The sequence below is a fragment of the Podarcis raffonei genome, chromosome 2, assembly GCF_027172205.1.
Source record: "Podarcis raffonei isolate rPodRaf1 chromosome 2, rPodRaf1.pri, whole genome shotgun sequence".
NCBI lineage: Eukaryota > Metazoa > Chordata > Lepidosauria > Squamata > Lacertidae > Podarcis > Podarcis raffonei.
This window is the reverse complement of record NC_070603.1, coordinates 39,475,608-39,498,934: the sequence shown is the minus strand read 5'-3', so window position 1 is coordinate 39,498,934 and position 23,327 is coordinate 39,475,608. Positions and strand designations below refer to the sequence as shown.

At 42.7% G+C, this 23,327-nt stretch overlaps 2 protein-coding genes across 9 annotated transcripts in view; both read right to left on the bottom strand.

The window, feature by feature from the left end:
- Positions 1 to 23,327, bottom strand: part of TBCD (tubulin folding cofactor D) — a 156,424-nt gene that overhangs the window by 111,887 nt on the left and 21,210 nt on the right. Inside the window, exons 1-7 of one of the 6 annotated variants that reach the window (XM_053376116.1) lie at positions 12,436 to 12,529; positions 11,193 to 11,409; positions 7,008 to 7,058; positions 5,814 to 5,911; positions 3,721 to 3,822; positions 2,232 to 2,378; positions 513 to 568 (exon numbers count right to left, since the gene is read on the bottom strand). In XM_053376116.1, the coding sequence (XP_053232091.1) occupies positions 513 to 568; positions 2,232 to 2,378; positions 3,721 to 3,822; positions 5,814 to 5,911; positions 7,008 to 7,058; positions 11,193 to 11,385 (647 nt within the window). In that variant the 5' untranslated portion in view covers positions 11,386 to 11,409; positions 12,436 to 12,529. The other 5 variants (XM_053376120.1, XM_053376117.1, XM_053376118.1 and 2 more) reach the window with 5 other exon arrangements.
- On the bottom strand, positions 15,925 to 21,654 carry FN3K (fructosamine 3 kinase). 3 transcript variants are annotated; one of them, XM_053376126.1, is made up of 6 exons: positions 21,618 to 21,654; positions 20,099 to 20,250; positions 19,175 to 19,266; positions 18,010 to 18,092; positions 17,484 to 17,606; positions 15,925 to 16,280 (listed from the first exon to the last, which is right to left on the bottom strand). In XM_053376126.1, exons 2-6 carry the CDS (start codon positions 20,239 to 20,241, stop codon positions 15,942 to 15,944), a joined length of 780 nt encoding a protein of 259 aa, XP_053232101.1. In that variant the 5' UTR covers positions 20,242 to 20,250; positions 21,618 to 21,654; the 3' UTR covers positions 15,925 to 15,941. The 3 variants fall into 3 exon arrangements, with proteins under 3 accessions (XP_053232101.1, XP_053232099.1, XP_053232100.1); XM_053376124.1 differs by lacking the exon at positions 21,618 to 21,654 and adding an exon at positions 21,194 to 21,605; XM_053376125.1 differs by lacking the exon at positions 21,618 to 21,654 and adding an exon at positions 20,895 to 21,305.

Here is a 23,327-nt window from a genome sequence, read left to right as displayed (position 1 = left end):
GCAACTATCAATTTATTCCAGACAGGGAAAAGAAGAAGGCAATTCTCAGTGACCCAGGATGCTAATAGGCTTCAGTTTAGATGTGTAATTTTGTTCCCCACAAACTGCAAATTTAGGTGGCTGAGTGCTGACAGTGGCCTTGTTTTGGTTCCAGCCACAAGAAACAAGAAGAAAGCATTAGCAGGTTCAAGTGACGCTCAGCTGAACAAAACATTTTTCAAAATAACACAAAAAGGAGACACACACACACACACACAATGGCCCGGTGTGAACAGCTGAGTGGTTTCAAGGAACCAATGAGCGTTTAGTGTCCATTGAAAAAGAGAAATGGAAAGTTTGGTGGGAAGCTAGCTTCAACTGAACTGCTTGAGCTTATGTGTCGTGGGGTGAGAGCATGGCTAGCTAGCACCTTGAACAGGAGTCCTCCCATTAGACAGTGAGGATATTCTTGTACATACACCAACAGTAATGAGACAGTACATTTTCTGTCAATATCAGCTTAAGTGACTTACTTTGAGACCAAAACTGCAGCTGCATCTCGAGCTTTGTCACTTACAATCAAATAGGACTAAAAACAAAAACAAAATTGAGTTAGAGGAGTTTGCAACATTAAAACCAAATGTGCACAATGTTTGTATGCAAACACTTCATTCACCTAAGTATCTATGCAAGTCAGAACAGGGACAAACTACAGAAAGGGTATCCAAGTATGGACTTCATACAGAGAGTTACTGAAGTGCAAATTGTTGGGACTTCAAAGTGCAGTATAGGGCTGTTGGAAGCCCTTTTGCAAACACCCTCCGTTTCATCTTATTCAAAGTGGAAATTAAATATTGGTATATTTGAAGCACAGCAGGGTGAGCTTGGTGTTAATCCCAGGGAAGATAAAGGAGAATAAATTCACAAAAATTCAAGTTTACAGATGAACAAGATTCCAACTACACATTTTCTTAATATAAACACATTATGAGGAATTTATACTGTATTTTTCTATTGGGGTATTTTTGGAAAATATTTTACAGCAATTATCTTGTTTTGTCTAAAATATATTTTTATATGTTATGTTCTGATAAGTTAAACTCTTCAAGTACAGATAAAAGATTATTGTCCTTGATTAGACGTCTATATAAAAGCACTGTGCTGAAGGTGCACTGCTCTACAAATGGGCAGCTCACAGGATCCGTACCAGCTACAAAGGAAGTTAACCAAGGTTGTATCCTAGCTCCTGCACTGTTTAATTTATTTCTAAATGATATGTTATGTATTTTTGTGTTTTTATATTCTAAACTGCCCTGTGATCCTCAGTTGAAGGGCACTGTAGAAATGTAATAAATAAATACCGTATTTTTCGTCCCATAGGACGCTCCATCCCATAGGACGCACCTAGTTTTTTGGGGGGGAAATAAAGGGGGGGAATTCCTTTATTTCCCCCCCAAAACCAGGTCGGGGAAACCGAACCAGGTCGAGGAACAGCGGGATGGCGGCGCTACACCTCCTTGCTGTCGCCCGTCGCGCTGGGCGGCAGGCTGCTATTCACAGCATGGGGAGCCCTGCGTGGGGAACTCCCACAGGGCTCCAACACGCTGCGGATGTCTGTCTGGCAGGCGGGGCACTCTGCTTCAGGGTGCCCCTCGTGCCGGGCGGCAGGCTGCTATCCGCAGCGTAGGGAGCCCTGCGGGAACTCCCGCAGGGCTGCCTAGGCTGCAGATGTGTTCCCAAAGCGCCGGGCGCTCTGCTTTCAGCGCGCCCGCACTCCGGGAAGCAGGCTGCTATCTGCAGCCTAGACAGCCCTGCGGGAACTCCCGCAGGGCTGCCTAGGCTGCGGATGTGTTCCTGAAGCCTGGAGAGCGAGAGGGGTCGGTGTGCACCGACCCCTCTCGCTCTCCAAGCTTCAGCGAAAGCCTGCATTCGCCCCATAGGACGCACCCAGATTTCCCCTTCATTTTTGGAGGGGAAAAAGTGCGTCCTATAGGGCGAAAAGTACGGTAATAATACAAGTTATTGTTTTACCATTTGACAGATGAGATATTCAAATTAAGAAACAGTGACTTGCCAAACAACATACAACATCATGGCAAATGATGGTTTAAATGAGGTTTCCCACACCCAAGTCCAAGCCTAAATCTAGTACCCCAGAACAACCCTGAACAACTGTAAAGGCTTATTAATATTACAAAAGACATTCTGCTTTCTACAGATTGCTGAACAGATCCAGAAATACCGGTACTTACTTTTGCCACTTTGAGAATGCGATCCATTGTTGGCACTCGAGGGCATCCTTCTTGGGAAGAGATGTTTCCATCCAGCCGTGCCAAATCGAACGGGATCAGGCATGTTACAGACAACCACAACAAGAGCATGTAGCGTGTCTCCCAGGTCTAATGAAACACAGAAAAACATTATATTTATCACAAAAGTTGTTTTTAAAAATAGTTTGTGCCCCCAGAAAGTTTGCAGCAGACAATTGTGAAAACCATCTCCATATGCAAAATGTAGACCACTATTACAAAAAATAGGAATGAAATAGGACCGCCAAGATTTAGTTTTAATTGAATATGGAAGGACAGTTACACAAATTTAAATGGAATAAGGTTCAGCTAGAATACTTTACTCACACACAAGCCTAAGCCCCAACTTCATGAACCCTGCCAAACAAATCATGGCTCCTGAAGACATGTGCAAACATAAGATAGGAATTTCATTATTTTGAAAAAGCTCATAGATTGAATGCTCCAGAAGTAGTTTGCTCATTCCCATATCTTTTTATCAAGATAACAGCTTGAAATTTTCAAAGTGCAGTTCCCTGGACCTTCAAAAATAAGTGAGAATGCAATTGCCTCCTTAGAATACAAGGTAAGCAACAACTCTTGCTAAAAGGGTATATAAAGCATGCAGCTATGACAGCAGCGTTTCAAAACAGTGTGAGTGAAAGCACATCTGTGAACATACAAAGCTGTCTTTTAGCAAAACAGACCACTGCCCCCCTCCTCCCATTTAGTGTACACAACATGGACTGGCAGCAATTCACCCAAGGTTTCAGATGGGGTTCCTTCCAAGTCTTACCTGAAAACGCTAGGAGCTGAACCTAGGAGCTTCTGCATACAATGTGTGAGCTCCACTACTAAGCTATGGCCCCATCCAGCACACATGCAATCATATTTGCACATGTTCCACATGAAACAGGCAATGTGCTAGTCCAACTCAGAGCAGACCCACTGAATTGGATGGATCTAAGTTAGTCATATTAATTACTTTCAGTTGGTCTCCCCCGAGTAGGATTAGCATTCAATACAAGCACTGTATATTTTAATAGGATTCCCCTATCAGTCTCTTTCATTTACATACAGAGGTTTTGGTGAGGGGTGGGTGTGGGTGAAATGGCAGTCCTCTGCACGCCTGACGTCAGTGGGGGAAGTGGAAAGGAGGAGAAGGATCACAAAAAGTTGAAAAGCCTGCCTTGTGCAACCCTTCTCACACTGCCCCTTTCAACCTCTGATGTGGGGATTTGGTCAGGTGAGCGGGACAACCCGCTTGTCAGTCATGTAACATCCTAATTATCTCATGTAATTCAAAGTTAGCTATGAGGTGGGGAGAAAAAGCTTCCCCATTCCTGGTCTAATGAGTTGTGGCGGTGGGGAGAGGGGGGTTGCTGGGAGAGATGCTGGCAGAATTAGAGGTGGGGTTGGTGAGCAACACAAGCAGGGGCAGACGTGAACTCACCTCATGGTCTTTAGGATTCTGAGATTCCAGCATATCCAAGACAGGTTGTACATCAACTACTTCATGAGGAAACATGCGAAGGAAAGTTTTATACCCTCGTACCTAGCAAAAAAAAAAGTTTCTCAAGTCAATAATTCATTTCCAGTTATAGTACTATAAAAATGAGGTTATGCAGTATTCCCCCCCCCCCCAAAAAAACCCCTGAGGTACCAGGTTTAATTTATGGCATACTAGGCCTAGTTTTCACTGAGGTGGTCAACTTGTGTCTAGACAACACCATTTCAGGCTGCAGATAGGGATTCACACAATAGGGTAATCTTCCATGAAGAAACATTCCTACAAAAAATTATCATATCATGGAGAAGGCTAGGCTATAATGATTCTTCCTAACATACTAGTTGTCTGTGTAAGCTGGCACCTGCATCCAAAGTGGTACAAGTCAAAGGCTTACCACCTCTGTAACAATGAAAAAAAAGTAAGAGAATGCTAAGATAACATCAAAGAAGACAAAAGAGATAGTAAGTGGTCTGTCCCCCCACCCCTGGCAAAATCCACCCCCATAATTGATGCCATCAGGCCCCACAGATACAGGAAGAGTGCAGAGGAACAGCATCTGTGGCAATGAGACTTGGCAGCAAACCATTCTGGAAAACAGAAACCCACACTAGCGACATTCCCCGTAAAAAGAGATCTTGCATCAAATCCCAAAACGTTTTTTGTATACTCAGAGGCATATAAAGAGTAATTTATGAGCACTTGTGGAAACTGAGAGGGCTTGATGAGATGTGTAGACAACACATGGTATGCTGTCTGGATCACAGCCATTCAGCTTCTAGTATAGCTGCTCTATTAATAATAATTATTATTAATAATAATCTTTTTAGCATGTTCTGTTTCTACATCTTCTGTCTCTCATGCCTGCCATTTATGTGCCCCTCAATCAGTAGCTGGTAGATACTGGGATCTCTTTGGCCACTTAAGCTACGTGACTTTAATTTGAGCTTGGTAAAGTATATAATAATACCTAAGTATCACTTTAACAAGGGTAGCAGGAAAAGTCCTCAACAGCAATCAATATCCACATTTTCCTCCGTATGCTTTTCCACCACGAAGCCATGTTCTTAAAAATACCAGCCTGTGATGGTTGCAGCACTTGTACAAGACAAGTAACTCTGCACGTTTCTCTTTGCCAGAACTCCAGAAACTGGATTACAAAACATTCTGGTTTATTTCTGATTGATGGCAGTAGCTCACAATCATTAAGAAATCAGTTTCGTTAGGTATTACCTACCAAGCTCCTACATACTCCCTAAAACTATTTCACAGTCATCCTGCTACCACCTCTTCCCTCCCTAACTCCAACCAACACCTTCTCTGCACCACTTTGTTTTCTAAAAGGTAAAAAGGATTGTAGCAATCAAGGACTTGCCCTTTAGTTTCTCTCCATTGGAAATCCCAACCTAGACTTTTGGAAACCCAGAGCCCTTGAGAATGTATAAATATATGATCAACAAAACATAAAATTATCTGTAATCTCACACTACTTTTTGTTTTGTCAGGCACATAGATCAAGGGGAGGGGGGAAAATCAAAACAATTAGTGGTTAGCATTTCGCCATTACAGCAGAACAAAGATAGTAAGACTATTTGATATTAACAAATCAGTCATGCTGTGCTGAGAATTTATAGCTACTGCTTTCCTAAAAGAATAGGGAACCATTTTAGAACTATGGCAACCAATGTCCATGCCATTGTTCATTGTCTCATTTCTTTTCTTTTCCTTTTTGCACTTCCCTGTGCCAACAGTCACAAGCTTGTCTTTCTGTATTTCACAGTCTAATACACAAGGCAAAAAACTGGGGAATAACCCATAATTAGAGTCATTTATGCGTATGTAGTATTTCAAGCAACAAGCTTGTAAACAATATTCTTATTACCAACATTTGTTCAGAAAACATGAAGTACTGACTTCCCGATAATAAATTGTGAAAGTGGAACCCAAATTATTAACAAACCCAGATTAAATACCAAATATTTCTAGAGCTTACTGAAACATATCCCCTGGGGTAGAGAATCCCATTTCTAACATGTTACCTTTGAAATGATGTAAAGAAATTGAAAGGTCAGCTGAACTAAAGAACAGGGAGATGCTTCATCCTGGATAATAAGCAGCAGTGAATTCAACATCGACTCTAGAGGAAACACAGGCAAAATGGTAGAAAATACATTAGTCTGCAAATTTGTTTCATTATTTTTACACATGTCTGAAAAAAGCAATGTCAGAAGACTACTTCAGGAACATATTTGTGAGAAAATGAGCGACATACACATTATAATTGGGGAGCTGCCAAGGGTTCCCCCCCAGTCCTGGCTCATTTATGTCAAGGGGACTAAGGCACTAGAATTGCCAGAGACTTGATCTGAAGTCATTGGCTCAGACTGCTGAATCATTCACTGGAACTTTGTCTCCCTTTTGCAAAGTTATCATAATGCAGCCTCCTTTAAATCAAGATAAATACATTTAAGCTACCCTTCAGTCTAATAAAATACAGCAGAACTATTCTGCAAAATGTAATGGTTAGGTTTTATAAGGCCAGAGGACAGAAATAAATTACTACAGCTCCATTAAAGGCAAACATGGTATTGCTATATTCTGTTGTCTCATTTCAGTTTAAATACACTAAATTCTTAGTATAGTACTATATACTAAGTATATATTAGCAATATAGTAATATAGTATGTATTACTATTGCTGTATGTCTTACCTGACAGCAGTTCCTTCATTTCAAAGTTCATGTGTCAGCAAGATAAGAACAACTGCAGCACCTCACACTCTCAAACCATTTTGACTAACTATTGTATAACCCAGGAGAGGCACCTGCAAGGTAAGAAATGCAGGACAGAAAAGGCCTAGAAGAGAGTAATGCACTATTTCTTACTTTGCAGGTGCACTTCCTGAGAAACAAGGAGGTCACCCCAGAGAACTGTAGGCTGCTTTCAATTGCCCAGGAGATATGCATCTTTGCAGAAGCTCCCCCAAGATGAACTCTCGTTTTCCAGGACAGAAACAAAACTACCCCAGTCTGCTTCTCACTTTTCAGGGAAGCCTGCTAGATTAAATATGATAAAGCTGCTGGGGGAAGTGTGGTGAAATCCAACACACTCTCACCAAAGAGAATCTGCCCCTCCCCATACTTAAACAAAGCAAAGCTTCTTCACCTGTTGTCCATGCTGACCAGTATTCTAAGATTCTATCAAAATCTTCAAAAACAGCACAACAAAACTTACCTAAATGTGGATCCAAAAGGTGAGGCTGTTCCTGATAATTGTTCAATATAACTGAAAGATAAAAGCATATCCAGTGGAAAATCTGGAATCAATCTGAGGTGTTTCCTGCTTGGCAGGGGGTTGGACTCGATGGCCCTTGTGGTCTCTTCCAATTCTATGATTCTATGATTCTATGTTGTTTTAAAAGGAAACAGCATTAACATTCCTAGCCTGAAACTACTGTATCTTTAAAAAATAACATGTCAATAGTTATCCTGAGCAGCAAAGGAATACCATTTGCTTTTTTAAAAGGCAAGTAAAAGGTAAAGGTAAAGGTACCCCTGCCAGTACGGGCCAGTCGTGTCCGATTCTAGGGTTGTGCGCCCATCTCACTTAAGAGGCCGGGGGCCAGTGCTGTCCGGAGACACTTCCGGGTCACGTGGCCAGCGTGACAAGCTGCATCTGGCGAGCCAGCGCAGCACACGGAAACGCCGTTTACCTTCCTGCTAGTAAGCGGTCCCTATTTATCTACTTGCACCCGGGGGTGCTTTCGAACTGCTAGGTTGGCAGGCGCTGGGACCGAGCAACGGGAGCACACCCCGCCGTGGGGATTCGAACCGCTGACCTTTCGATCAGCAAGTCCTAGGCACTGAGGCTTTTACCCACAGCGCCACCCGCGTTCCCCCCCAAAAAAAGGCAAGTGGAAATATATTATTAAATCAAATGATTTATGTCCTCTTTTGAATCCCTAAAAAGTCTCTTACCAGGGGAACTGATAGGACAGAGCATACTAGACCATTCCACCCCTTATTCCCCTTCCTAAGCTTCCCAACTACTAAGAAATACTTTTGTTCCAACAGGGGTCTGGAGTCACTCTCATAAATTAGCCAGTGCTGCGTCCCAAGAGCAAATGCTCCTCTCATTGGCTCATTAGTCTATACTTCAAGCAGTCTATCAGTCTATACCAGGAAGGGCTTTCTCGGTAGTGGCACCCGCCCTGTGGAACACCCTCCCACCAGATGTCAAAAAGAACAACAACTACCAGACTTTTAGAAGACATCTGAAGGCAGCCCTAAACAAGACAGCCCTGTTTAGGGAAGCTTTTAATGTTTGATGGACATTGTATTTTAATATTTTGTTGGAAGCCACCTAGAGTGGCTGGGAAAACCCAGCCAGATGGGCGGGGGTATAAATAATTTATTATTATTATTATTATTATTATTATTATTATTATTATTACTTCTACTCTCTTATTTCACACTCAGTTGGCAAAGCCTACCGTTCTTATCATTCGTCTTTGGCTCAGGGCATACAGAAGGTCGCAAGTTCAATCCCCTGCATCTCCAGGTAGGGCTGAGAGAGACTCTCTCCCTGAAACCATGGAAAGCTACTGCTTGTCAGTGCAGACAATATTAAGCTAGATGGATCAATAGTCTGACTCACTATATGGCAGTTTATATTTTCTCCATATATGTTCCATCTTTATATTAGACAAAATTAGTTTTTGTCAACATTTATTATTATTTATTGCATTTCTATCCCTGCCCTCTTTTCTAAAGGAGCCCAGTTTGGTAAACATCAAAAAGTTAAAATAATATAGTGGTACCTCAGTTTATGAACTTAATCCATTCCAGAAGTTTGTTCTTAAACTGAGGCACGCTTTCTCTAATGAGGCCTCCCGCCGTCGGTGCCTTTCCACTGTTCGAATTCCATTCTTAAACCAAGGTAAAGTTCTCAAACCAAGACACTATTTCCGGTTTTATGGAGTTTGTAAACCAAATCATTCTTAAACTGGGCTGTTCTTAAACCATGGTAAAAAAGGTCAAGGTACCCCTGCCCGTACGGGCCAGTTGTGTCCAACTCTAGGGTTGTGCACCCATCTCACTTAAGAGGCCGGGGGCCAGCGCTGTCCGGAGACACTTCCGGGTCACGTGGCCAGCGTGACGAAGCTGCTCTGGCGAGCCGGCACCAGCGCAGCACACGGAAACACCGTTTACCTTCCCGCTAGAAAGCGGTACCTATTTATCTACTTGCACTTAGGAGTGCTTTCGAACTGCTAGGTGGGCAGGAGCTGGGACCGAACGACGGGAGCTCACCCCGCCGCGGGGATTCGAACTGCCGACCATGCGATCGGCAAGCCCTAGGCGCTGAGGTTTTACCCACAGCGCCACCCGTGTCCCCTTAAACCATGGTACCACTGCACTATTTAAAATAAACAACATATTCAAAACAATTTAAAAGCCATCTAGAAATTATATACCCTCACAGTTACTAATTTCAAAGTTGCCATGGCCGGTATCCTTCAGCCACCAAATGCCTGGGTAAATAGAAATGTTTTTAATTTTTTCCTGTAAAGGTGTTCATTCATTCATAATACATACACTTCAATGATGCTACACTAAATCATCACTAGGTGGCAGTCCAAGGCCAAATAAATACTGTACAGTGGTACCTCGGGTTAAGTACTTAATTCGTTCTGGAGGTCCGTTCTTAACCTGAAACTGTTCTTAACCTGAAGCACCACTTTAGCTAATGGGGCCTCCAGCTGCCACCACGCCACTGGAGCATGATTTCTGTTCTCATCCTGAAGCAAAGTTCTTAACCCGAGGTAATATTTCTGGGTAACCTGAAGCATATGTAACCTGAAGCGTATGTAACCTGAGGTACCACTGTATTTGAAAAACCCTAATAATCAAAACAGTAGCTTACATCAAAATGCCTAAAAAGATAACTCATTTTCTGTCTGCATCCTGTTCTTGATCTATGGATAAATAATAATATTGGTGAAATGCTCTTTTGAACCTTCTAAATGTGTTATTAGTAAAGCAGGGGTGAGGAACTAGATTCAGTCAGAGGACTGGATCCAGAAGTGGCCCACTCTCCAAGGTGCCACTTCTGAGACATTTTGGGGGGGATCCATCCACCTGACAATCATCTGACATCAGGCAACACTAAATTCAGGCTGCAGGAACATGCACAGGCTTATCTCCAATACTAGAGCTATTATGTGCTTGCTCCTTGAGAGTACAAGGTGGCTGCAGAGGCTTACCTCCAACTAAGTGCCTGATTTGGATTTAACAGATCACAGCACCTGACATCATTTGACACTAACTACCAGGTGGATGTGGTTTGCCAATATGGCCCACAAGCCAAAATCAGATAACTAATTAGGCCCACAGGATGGAAGTTCCCCACCACTGTTCTAGAGGATATTCTTTTTTTAATAGAAATTTAACAACCCCATTTGGCCACTTTGCTCTGATGTTATTATTGCTTCACTGGTTTTTATTGCATTTCCACAATGGACTAGTTTGCACGTCACACCATGGTTTAATGTGAACACAGGAGTGTGTAATCTCCTGGACAGGAGAACCCAGCCACTTTGCTACTGCGCGATGTTGAGCTAAGCCATCTGGATCTGCGTTCATTCTTGGATAAAACCTATGGTGAGAGCTAAACCACTGATCTGGATCTGAGTGACATGCTAAGCCAAACCATGGCACAGGTCAGCACAGCGACAAAACTGGATGGGAGAGAAGTGGCTGGGATCTCTTCTCCAAGTGTTTGCACATTTGCACTATGCCATGATTTGGCTCAGTGTGACATGTGAGGTCAGTAAGTCATTTTAAATGTTCTATTATTCAGTAATGTTGAACTACCAAATGCAACTGTTGGAGAGTTATAGGAGACAATCATCTGCCATATTCTATAACAGACCACGAGACCAGTCAAAAATGTTTTATTGCAACCATGTCTGTAAAGACAAAAGCTTGTATCCTAACTTTCCTTTGTGGTTTTCTTTAGAACAAAGCTCAAAGGAAATGGTAACAATGGTATTTTTAGAGAGCAACTGGTCCACTTCAGCAATTTATTTCAGCAATAAAGAGATTAACGTTTTGAGAATATTATCAAAACTTGAAAATTTTCAAATAAGCATTATGTTTGCATATTGTAAATTGCTATTGCTTTCCTATGGCCACCTAACAAGGCAGTCTTGATGAATATTTTACTCAGAATAAGTTCCATTGTATCCAGTGGAACTTACTCTAGTAAGTGTGTTGAGGATTGTAGGCCCATAGAGTTAATGGATAGGGTGAACAAGAGTCGTCTTAGTTCACAATTCACATGCTTAACCATTACACTTAGTAGGATCTGGTGACAACATCCCAATCATCAGTTGTACATACTAAAAGGAAGAGCTCATACCTTTAAATTTTTCAAGTGCTGTTTCTCTCAATGATAGGTCTCCATGCATTGATCTGAGAGAATTAATCAACTCCTGTATTTCCTGACTCTCCGAAAAGGTCTCAAGTATGTTTCCCTTGGCGATGACATCAGATTCCAGGCATCTGCTATCCTCTTGCTCAGACCCATCTCCGTTCATCTCATTTAAAACCATTTTCAGCTCCTGACAAATTCTTCTCTAGGCAAAGGCACAGTAAACCAGCATTTACCATTACAGTTAAATTCCACAATTAATGTTACAACCCTATACTGAGCTTCCTGAAAGCAAGACCCATTGAATTCAATGGGGAATTCTTCCAAGTAGACTTGTGTACAACTACACTGCAAATTTGCCTTGCCTTGCACGATGGCAGCAATCCAAGTGCACATAGGAGAATTACACTTAAGCTCAATTATTTTCAGTGGGCTTAAATCTGTGCTGGCCTGTGTCCATTCTTTCCCCATAGAAAAATAACGGGACAGTGTATAATAGGAATTTCCTTCCCTTGCTATATACATCTCTTGTTCCACATGCGATTTAACAAGAGCCCCTTCTCCCATCTCTTCCAAATCCTATCCGCTTCCAGAGGAAACGTTTCTATCTTGACAGGGATGGAAAGGTTAGATAAGTTTTAAAAATATAAATAAGGCCTTGATGCAGTATAGCCCTATGCATGGCATGAGGATTGCTCGGGAATGCACTGTCCCTTTGCAAATAAAAATGTACAGCGATTGAAGCTGCTTATACCAGGCCTGCCTGCGTTCATGCCCAGCAGGGAAGCAAAACCCCTGAACCTGGAATCCTTCCCTTTAACCCCCGACGTATTACCAGGGCTTTTGTTGCCATACTGAGAGAGAGTTAATACTGTGCATTCGTTTTTCAGGGCTGAGGCGGGGGAAAGCATTTCGCACGAACTCAAAAGCATGAGAATTCCGCCTTTTGGCGCCTTAATTGAGGTGAAAGGCTGAAACTGAGGACGGTTTTTTAACATTTGCAGCCAAGCCGCGCACCGCCCTCCTTCCCCGGGGCCTGGCGTCCAAGACATCCCCCGGGCGACCTCATCGCGAGAACGCCTCTCCCCGTTTCCCAAGGCGGCTCGCCATCTCGCCCTGAAGGCCCTGGCCCTACCCTACCCTCGCCTCGCCCAGGCTCCTGCGAACCACGGAAAGCCCCGAGCCAAGCTCAGCGCCTCTCCCACAAGAGCTCGCCACTTGCAAGATTTACCTTTCGTCGTTGGCGCCTGCGCTCAGAAGAGGCCTCTCCAGGTACGGCTCCTCGCGCGGGACAGAAGTGCTCGGCGGACGTCCGCGCCTGGGCTGCGAGAAGGGGAGGAGCCCGGCAGCAGAGCGAGGGAGGCCGAGGAAGGGGAAAGGGGATTGGCTGGGAAGGAGCTAAGCGCCCGGCTGTGTGCGTTTTTCTTTCTGTGGCAGCGACGGGATGTAGGTGTGGTTTTTTTTCTGCTGGACCTACATCGCGGGAAAGTCTTTCTTTAAATGCCAAGGCGAAGAAGAGCTGCTTGCCCTGGGCTGTGCAAGGAGGCGTTTCCTTGGATGCTAGAGCGCTGGTCATAAACCGCGAAATAATAATAATAATAATAATAATAATAATAATAATAATAATAATAATAATAATAATAATAATGGCGTCTGTAAAAAGCATAAAAGGTGCGTGAGCCGCCCTGGGAGTTTTTAAAACAGATGTGTGGGATATAAATGTGCCGGATTGGAAGCACAGGGTCAGGAAACGAAGACCCTGCGCAGTAGAACGACATTGTCATTTGTTGTTGTTGTTGATTGCATAACTTTTGCAGCAAAAACGGTGAAAAAGGAAAACAAAATAAAAAAACAAACTGCCAGTCATAATCATGTACCACAGATCTGAAAATGACCTCAGTCTTCCAATCCATCGAAATCACAATGCCCCATGAAAGTCCAATTTCTTGAGGTTAGCAGGTGGGAAAAATAAAAAAGTGTTTGGACAGGTGTGACTGTTTCAGTAATAAAAATCCCTGCATTGGTGTGTGTCTGCTATGTCATTTTTCCAAAACTAATAAAATCATGCCATATCTGGCCAAAAATATCTATTTACTTGTTCTCTAAGGAACCTGGTCGTTTGCATCATTACCAGTGCTAAGAATCACATTTTGTGGTACTCAACTGTAGCTCCTTTCGGATCTTTACAGTGCTTAACTAATGTAAACCATACTGCCGTCAATTGTCCTGCAGGTCCCTATGCTTATCTGTAAACAGATTTGAGACTATTGTTTCCATGTTTTTTATCCTGCTTATCCTCCAAGAAACTCAGGACAATATGCACCATTCTCTTCCCACACCACTTTTCATCTACAGAACAACCCTGAGATATAGATATGTTGATTGGCTTGAGATCACCCATAAAGTGAGCTTCATGGCTAGAGAAAGGATGGTTTGCTTGCAATCTGCAATTATCAATGGTGAGGGGATACATGCTCATAATTATTTTTCCAGTCTCACAACTATGTTGAACCCACTCTCATTTATTTGCTGATGGCAATTATAGTTACAAATTCTGTGTGCAATGACAACATTTTATTTGGATTGCATATTACATAAATAGTAAGTGTAGCACAGCAATTTTCATTCAAATTCTGTATACTTAAAAAGTGAGCTTGCTAAGCCTTTGATCACTTGACAGCTTTAATTTCCACTTTCCTATCATAAATGAGGATTGCTCAAACATTCCATTTAACCCAGAATGATGATTCTCACACTATCACAAAATTGAAAAAAAATACTTTAAAATTCTAAATGCTACATGTCCTGCACTATGAAAATGCACAACATGGGTAAAGCATGTAAAGCATGCCAAACAAAAATACCTAATATTTATTTCAGTACAGGCATACCTCACTTTATTGCACTTCGCAGATACAGTATTGCTCTTTACAAAGATGAGAAAGGAAGCCCCCTGCTGCCATCAACCCTCTTCTGGCCACGATAATGGAGCTGGCTAGGACTGGAGCCAGGTTTCTCCCCTCCCATCCATGCAGCCATGGGGAGGCTGGGGGCTGGGTCAATAGACTACACTATAGTGAAAAGGTAACTTTTATATGCACTGGGAAATAAACAAAAAAGTGACTCACTTTATTGCAATTTTCGCTTTATTGTGGTGGGCTGGAACCGAACCTGCAATATCTCTGAGGTATGCCTGTACTCACTCACTTACTTTATTATTTCATTATGTACAATAACCAGGACAGACAACCCTAACACTAAAACAAAATAAGCACGCTTTGAAATACTTCTAACATGTTTCAGTCACTTGCAGTTGTATGTAAGGAATGCAATTTATTGACCCAATCCTTTATCCGTGTAATGCAATCCCATTTTTTAATTCAGCAGTAACTCCCACCGTGTTTGGTGATACTGGATTCCAGTTCCTATTAGACCCAGCCAGCACAGCTAGTGATCAAGGATGATGGAAGTTGTAGTTCAGCACCCTCTGGAAGGCCACAGTGGGTTCCCCATCACTGTTGTCAACCTGCAGCCTTATCTGTATTAAACTGGTTTTTAAAAAGGAAGAAGAAATTAGTGTTATAGTACTAGGACTACAGCTGCAGTGTTGGCAATCTGCTGGCTCCTGAAAACATACCTGTTTAGGCAAGGATTCCCTTGAATTAAAGTTGATATTTTATTGCTTTAACTGTTTTCTGTTTAATTATTTGTTTTGTTGTCTATTTTAATCACGAATGTACCGAGGGCCTTCTTGGTAGTGGCGCCCACCCTGTAGAACACTCTCTCACCAGATGTCAAGGAAATAAACAACTATCTGACTTTTAGAAGACATCTGAAGGCAGCCCTGTTTAGGGAAGTTTTTAATGTTTGATGTTTTATTGTGTTTTTAATATCCTGTTGGAAGCCACCCAGAGTGGCTGGGGAGGCCCTGCCAGATGGGCGGGGTATAAATTGTTATTATTCTTCTTATTATTATTAATGTTGTTATTTATTTTAAACTGTTTGAGCAAGGGAGTCATTACATCCACACAAGCTGGTGTACATGTTTACATGGGCTCTCAGGTTTGCAGTCTTTGTTGATATCCAGTTGTGACATCCCACTTGCCCAACAGTCTTCCATTTGTGCAAACGGAATGACTCCATCATTCTCCCTTCCCCCACCCTTCTGCTCCTGTATCCCCACAAAATAAAGTTGTGGGACCCTCCTGAGCAGAGTAAAGAATGCAGGAGGAAGGAGAGGAAGGAGAATAACATCACATCCACTGGCACAGAGACTGGATCTTCTCCACTGCATTTCTGCAAATGCGGTTTTTGAAATCTACTATTCTGGAACTCTCATTTATCCTGCTTGTACACTTTGCTACAGAGTTCACTCCCTGGAACAACAAACAGCACACAGTTTTCCTACCTTATCAAAGTGGTCATTAATATGCTGGTTGACAATTAAAAAGTAAAGGTACCCCTGCCCGTACGGGCCAGTCTTGCCAGACTCTAGGGTTGTGCGCTCATCTCACTCTATAGGCCGGGAGCCAGCACTGTCCGCAGACAATTAAGAGAATGCAAAAAATACAAAACCACTGCAAGCATTTTGTGAGGAATTAAATGTGTACAAATGTCACCTTAGCTCTTGCCTTTTGTAACTTTCAGGTGACTTCCCATCCTCTTTAAAACATTGTAGCAGATGTTGCTCTAACATCAAACAGGAGATCACTTACTCAGGATGACCATGTTTGAGGGTTACTTTAAAAGCTTTCGCATAACATTAAGAGTGGGGCCCCGGTATCCTGTCCCAAAATGGTTCCAGTGGTTAATATAGTTAAATAGCTGGTAAAGTTTGTTGCGCTTTTCAAAGCCTGGAGCTTTGGGGATTTTGCTGTGATAAGCAGAGAAGAAAGAACTGCTAAAGCCACCAAACATCATAGAAATTGCAAGTTCAAATTCTGAATGACCGTAGAAACAAGCAGGGTCAAAAAGAATTGGACCGGAGTCATCTTCAGCTACATTTCCTGCCCACAGGTCCCCATGTAGGAGGGCAGGAATTATCTCCAGGTCACAAAACATCTCCGGAATCTTTGGCTGTAAAAAAGCATAAACAAAAAACCTTTAAAACTGTCTATAAAGAAAGAAGTAGAGCATTGCTTAATAAGAAAAGTATAAGGCCTCAAAACATATAAATTAGAATATATATGAAGTCCTGAATGTTGCGTCTTTTTATTTGCTTTTAGCATCATTTTTACATTTTATATATATACTATGAGTTTTGCTGTTATGAATAACATGATTTAGCCTATCACTATGATTTTGCCTGATGGACTAATGGGTAATGATTGGGACATTTTTCTTGATGAATTGGGAATGTATCACCTGACTTTGGAATGTGACACCGATCAGAGCTAGGGGCAGTGGCAGAAAAATGTGACGTAAGAATTTAGAATCAGAAGGTCAACAGCTCTGCTTTTAGCTGAATTAGAAGCAGCTGAGAGGGAGCCTGCAGTGGGCCAAAAAATCCCTCTCAAGAATCCACTACTGGATCATCAGTTTTCCTGCATCCTGCAGGAGTGCCTATTTGCTTCCAACATGCTCTGCTTTCACTGAACAAGCATAAAGGCCCGTGGGTGTCTTTGTAATATTTGTTTTATATACAAATATACAACAAATATTGCAAAGACACCATAAGGTCTTTATGCTTGCTCAGTGAAAGAAAATAAACCCTGTAATGGAAAATCAATGGAATTCTCACCACTAGTGAAAATGGGGAGCAAATATCAATGTGTTTTTGTTAGCCTCCCTAATGGAATGAGCAATAATAATAATAATAATAACTTTATTGTTATTGTACAACCTGTGTACAATGAAATTAAATGAGCCTCCCCCCCAACACTCAATCTCTTATCGAACAACACACCACCTCGCAAGTCAATTTTGCTATGTTATTTTCCGTTCAACAGCCCACGGATAGAAGCTATTTTTTAGCCTGTTGGTACGGCTGATTATACTTCTATATCTCCTGCCCGAGGGTAGAAGATTAAAGAGGTGATGGCCGGGGTGTGAGTCATCCCTGAGAATTTTTCTCGCTCTCCTAAGGCAATGATTCCTTGCGTTGTCATCTAGCGGACTCAAGGAAAGCAGGATAGGAAGGAAACCTCACGTCTATAGTAAAATTCTGTCAGAGTGAGGTGGCAAGTTAGAGATGCAAGCATGGTTCCAGCTTAGCCTCAGTGCCCTCTCTCTCTCTCTCTCTCTCTCTCATATTGTGGCAGCCTAGCATCTCTCACCTACCTTTAACCGAGACCACAGTTCCCTTGCTTCTCTGTCTCCGTAATCTCTCTCAATCAAATCCATTTGGGATTGGAGACGGTGACGTATGAAGAAAGTGGGCCAGTCACTTTGCCATTCATTCACCTACAAAGCAAAAATATACCAGGGGGTTGGTCTAGATCATGAGTAGGCAAACTAAGGCCTGGGTGCCGGATCCGGCCCATGAACGGTCCGGGAATCAGCATGTTTTTACATGAGTAGAATGTGCCCTTTTATTTAAAATGCACCTCTGGGTTATTTGTGGGGCCTGCCTGGTGTTTTTACATAAGCAGAATGTGTGCTTTTATTTAAAATGCATCTCTGGGTTATTTGTGGGGCATAAGAATTCGTTCTTTCTCCCAAAAAAAATATAATCCGGCCCCCCACGAGGTCTGAGGGACAGTGGACCACCCCCCTGCTGAAAAAGTTTGCTGACCCCTGATCTAGCGGTCTTTAAGGGTCCCTTCCAACTTCGCTTTCTTTTTAAGAAATAAAAGGAGGAGCTTACCTGAGCTATATAGCCACAGCAGGTAATAATGTGGAATCCAAACTTATCCACATGATGAGGTTCTGTCTGGCCTGCACCTTTCCCTGTTCAACAACAACAACAAAACTAATCAAAGCAAGGGTGCAAAATGTAAAAGCAGCCAATCCCTCTTGATGCAGAAAGTGGCTATATCTGCAAAAGTGTTTTTGACGTTGTAGTACGTGATAAAACCTTAAACTCGAACTACGCAGCAAATTATTTGTACCACTATCCTTAGCTGCATGCTGTTCAAATTGTTCTTAACACTGTGGTACCTAACAAACACATCAATTTTCATCCAGGGGGGGAAAATCAGCTGTGTGCAAGTCCTGCTAATTTAAGAAGCACTTAAGTGCAACAACCAAATTTCTCTGGATCGAGGATGTTACCAACCAAAGTGGGAACTACTATTACAAATTCATGTAGGTAGCCGTGCTGGTCTGACGCAGTCAAAATCTATTTTTTTAAAAAATTAAAAAGTCCAGTAGCACCTTAGAGACCAACTAAGTTTGTTCTGTGTATAAGCTTTCGTGTGCATGCACACTTCTTCAGATACACTGAAACAGAAGTCACCAGACCCTTATATATAGTGGGAGGGTGGGGTCGGGTTTTTCTCAGGAGGATAGTAGGAGATGGGTGGTTGACTCAATGGGTATGGTAAACCTGTGGACGACTGTTAAAGACTGCAATTAGTCCTACAGGAAAAAGCAAGGGATAGTATGCAGATGATTAGCATATGTAATGAGACAGGAATCCAATATCTCTATTAAGACCAGGTCCATCCATAGTTTTCAGTTGCAATTCAGCAACTTCTTTCAAGTCTGTTTCTGCAATTCATTTCTAATAATACTATTACAAAGTTATTGTTATGTACTGAAGTTCTCACCCTGGGCCAGCAGGGGGATACTGTAGATAGTTATGCAAATGAAGGATCAAAAGTGATGTTCAGTGATTGGATAGTTTTAGAAAGTTGCTACAGTAACGTTGTACTGGAGCTCTATATAAGCAGGCTGACTGAGCCCTTCAGTTCAGTTCAGTTCAGTTCTGGCCTCTGAATAAACAAGAGCTGTTTGAAGAATTGCTGTGTCGTCTGATATGTTCACCCACAACTTAACAGTTATGTTGGTGCATAGAAACTATACTCTACCAACTGTGTTTTCTTCTTTCTTTATTTTTTCTCCAAGTTTTTGGTTGTAAAGGTGAAGATCTGCTACTTGCTCTCCCAGTTTTGCAGAATATCTAGAAGAAAAAAGAAACATATCCCAATATTATGTATCAGGAAATTTCAAAACCAGCTTGATTTTATATACAAACCAAACATTTCACACCAACGTATAGAATCAAAGAGTTGGAAGGAACCCCAAGAGTCATTCTAGTCCAATCCCCTGCAATGCAGGAATCTCAGCTAAAGCATCACTATCTCTAAACAACAGAACCTGGAGTGTCTTTGCATGGCACTCTTGAGGTAACTCAAAGCCAAAACCTTATGGGAAAGGCATTGATTTTGTTTTAGGTGCTACATCTACTTTTAATTTTGAGCTGAACTGCCAAAGTGGAAGGGCTGCAAACTTCTGAGTGAGAAAAGCCTTACGTAGCTATGACTTGTGCATCGCTGGCCTTTGGATCCACACTTCAGTCAAGACCCAAATAGCAAGATCAAACTTTAACATTTTATAGATTATTTTTTTTTAAAGTCCTGTGAAGTCTGAATGCTAGCAGTTGGCCCAGTAAACTTCAGGAGGCCAATCTAGCCAAAACATTCCATGCAAGACAGATAACATAGTATGGACATTCTCAGACTTCTGACAGATGCATATAATTGTCAAGATACAGCATACATGTTGCTGAAGCAAGTGAAGAGAGAAGTCCCCCGCTGGCATAACTTCACTGAAGGCATCCCATAATGCGATGTGGATGTGCGCTTGTTAATTCCCTTAAATTCACTTCCAGAGACATGTTATTTAAAGACAGTAAAACAGACACTTTTCAGAACTGAGAGACAACAGAGCAGAACTATAAATCCAAGTGGCCAATATTTTAACAAGGGGACAGCTGTGTGGCACTGTCTTACTTGCCGAGACTCTTCATTTTTAGGTACTCCATGGCAAATGCTGCTCCACCTCCTGGAAGATCGATCACTTTAATGGGCTGGGGAACCCGCAGAGTGTTGGTTTGCTGAATAGCTATTAAGCTTGCCATTTCACCCTCAAACATTGTCCTAGCCTGGTCAGAAAGAATAACGTTACTGAGAAGACTTATTTGGCTGTGCATTAGGACTGTGTGTGCATCAGTTATTTAGATTTGTGGCTTCTCCTACACCAAGAAATAAATAAATAAATAAATATATATATATATATATATATATATATATATATACACACACACACACACAAATGTACATGGGGAAAGTAAGCCAATGAGAGAATTGTTAAGCCTTGTGTACAAAGTGAGATAACATTTGCTGCAGTTTGAATTAATTTGGTTGATCAGCATAATGTTGACCAGAACATTCTCTTTGAATAGATCTGCACATTCATTTGCACACCTACGGGGAAATCAGCACAATAAAGTAGGCATTTCTCACTTTGGACAAACGAATCTACGTATGTTTCTTCTGCTTGATTCCCCACGTCAAAATTCGCACCATAAAAAATGCTTGGAAAGAGCTGAGGCTGGTTAAAGGAGGAGGCAGGTATCCACCACCGTACAGGCATGCAGATTACAACATTTCATCTAAATGTTTGCAACACAGTATTTCGCTTCGGCTGCAAATTTCTGGAGGCAAAAAAATATATATGGGGCTTTTACGGCAAGTGTTTTGAGGTTTGGGGCAGCCCCAATTGGATTCTTATTTCAGACATACACACCCGTTAAAATCACTGCATAGCTATATATCTTCTAAAGATTACACTCGATGATCCAGCTATGGGAAACCTATCGCGCCCCCTGTGCAGTCAAGAGTTGGCAACTCTTTTCGAGCGAGTTTGATTGTGGCGCAGATTGGAATACAGTAGGGCAGACCTCTCCCCACAATTCGCCCCACATACGAGCTTTCAACTAGCCAATCACCGTCTGTTGCCAAGTTACCCCCCCCCCCAGTCTCCCCTCATCCCCAACTGCAGCCATCTATTAGTATTTAGGGAGCTCTATCGATATCGCTGTGAACCTGAGGCTTGTTGTTGATTTTAACGAACACTCGCCCGTGGTCGGTTTCATAGCTCTGCCCTTGGCTTATGCACCCTCCTCCCGAGCTCCCAAATGCCTTCAGCACGGTGGTTTTCAGTTCGGATTTCAGCAGTTTTTCCATGGCTCTGAAATGCTGGCCGCGGCCGCTGCGCGCCTTCCCTCCGCCTGCAGCCTTATGCGGGTCTCAGCAGCCTTTGCGGCAAAAGGCAAGCGGAGCTGACGCGAAGCAAGCGGGGTGGGCGGGCGGGTGGATGGAGGGGGATGCACAATATGAATAAGCGGGCAGAGAAATTCGGGGATATCATTCTGCAAAATGCTGTTCTCATCTACAAGGGGTAACCGTGCAATAAAGCAAATTAAGAAACGTTAAATTTGCTGCAATCCAACGGGGTCGGCCGGCCTACTTTCCGAGGCCTTCCGACGCTGCCCTGAGAGCTTCTGGTATTTGTAGTTCGTCAGCCTGATTTCCCCCCCTCCCCGCTTTGGACTGACTCCCCTCCCGCACTCCGCCCCCCCCCATGCTCACATGGGCACTAGAGAGAGAGCATTTTAAAAACAAACCACTAGATGGAGCGCGCCTCAATTTTAACCCATCGAATCACATTTTACAGACTGCGGGTGGGGATTACAGCAGCGAGATAGGATTAAAAAGGACATTAAAAAAACCCAGTGAGAATTAGGCTGGGACATTACAAAGCTGTTTTTGTAAACAACGCAAAAATCGGCTTTTGCATTTCCTGCTGCATCTATAATTTCCCAAGCGCTTGTTCTGGTTAGGCTGGGTGCATACCTAAAATGGCTCTCTTCCGTTTCCCGACCCCATTTATCAGCACCATTCGCAAGCCGTGTATTCCAGGCTCACGTTATGAAAATGCAAGTAGGAGTGTGGGCTGCTGAGTGTTCACACTCGAGCAAATACCTCGAGGCATGATAATGATATCTTAGTTGCTGCTGTGCCATGAACTCCAACATAAACTACCTGCCTCCTTTCTCCAGCCTTCATCTATTGTGGGTTCTGTTGCCCCCCAACCCCATTTCCCCTCAAGCAAACATGGCCTCCAGGTTATGAGGAGTAAGGAAAACAGCCCCCTTTTCAAACCAGAAGCTGTGCTCAGTGAGAAAGAATCAACCTTCTCCATTGCAGCTTTCTCTCCCAAACCAAGCACCTGATTTGGGTGGGGGCATCAGGAACATAACTACCCCCTCACCCTACAAGCCCAAAACTTCCTTCAGACGGGAAAGGAATTGCTGTTGCTCTCCCAGTGGAATTTCTGCCTGCGTCAGCAGTCTGGCACTGTGGCACTGAACCATTGCCCCCAAGTGCAGTGCTGGACTTTCCCCTCATAGGAACAAATAACAGCTGTTCACAGGAACAGTGTATACAGGTAGGTAGCCGTGTTCTGCCGTAGTCGAAACAAAATAAAATAATTCCTTCCACTAGCACCTTAGAGACCAAGTAAATTTGTTAATGGTATGAGCTTTCGGGTGCATGCACACTTCTTCAGATAGATACAGTGTATTTGTAGTCCTTCCGACCTCAGCCATTAAGAATATGGCCTGCTCCTGCCCAGCTGCTTCCGAGTTTCTGTTCTCGGTCTTGCCAGATTTTAGGAGAGATGTTGGAACGTTTGAAACCGGGATAGAAAAGGTACTCTGCCATCTATACAGTATTGTCTTCCCGCTGCCAACACCAATAGACTTTGTACTGCATCACTTCTTGCAGTCATCTCACTGCCCTCCAGTGGCCGACCAAAACAGGGAATCTGGAAAACTGGTACAGCTACAAATCGTTCCTGCATTCGCACTGTGGAGACATATAAAATCATAGAGTCAGGATTATTTACATGTCCAGTTTATGTGGACTATGTGCCAGCCAAGAAATCTGAAATTAACACCATAGCTATGACTTTTAAAAATACAAGGTAACTGCACTTCCAGATCAGGCTCACTACCAAAATTATGTACTGTATGTCTGTCTTCACCCTTAACGGATCTCAGGTAGGAGGGCTGAAAAATGCTTCGCCTAAGACCTTGGAGAGACTCTACTAATAGGGTCACCAGCACATGACATCTGCAAAAGCCACCATAAATTTAAAGAACGCTGTTTGTTTTCC

Bases quoted from the DNA above. Each gene is read 5' to 3' on its own strand.
- FN3K (XM_053376124.1), bottom strand. From the start codon at position 21,334: ATGGAAAAACTGCTGAAATCCGAACTGAAAACCACCGTGCTGAAGGCA. The intron at 19,267-20,098 runs GTAAGACAGTGC...TTTTTCTTCTAG, and splicing joins AAAATGAAGAGTCTCGGCAA to ATATTCTGCAAAACTGGGAG. The intron at 16,281-17,483 runs GTAGGTGAGAGA...GCTTTTTTACAG, and splicing joins AACTGTGGTCTCGGTTAAAG to CCAAAGATTCCGGAGATGTT.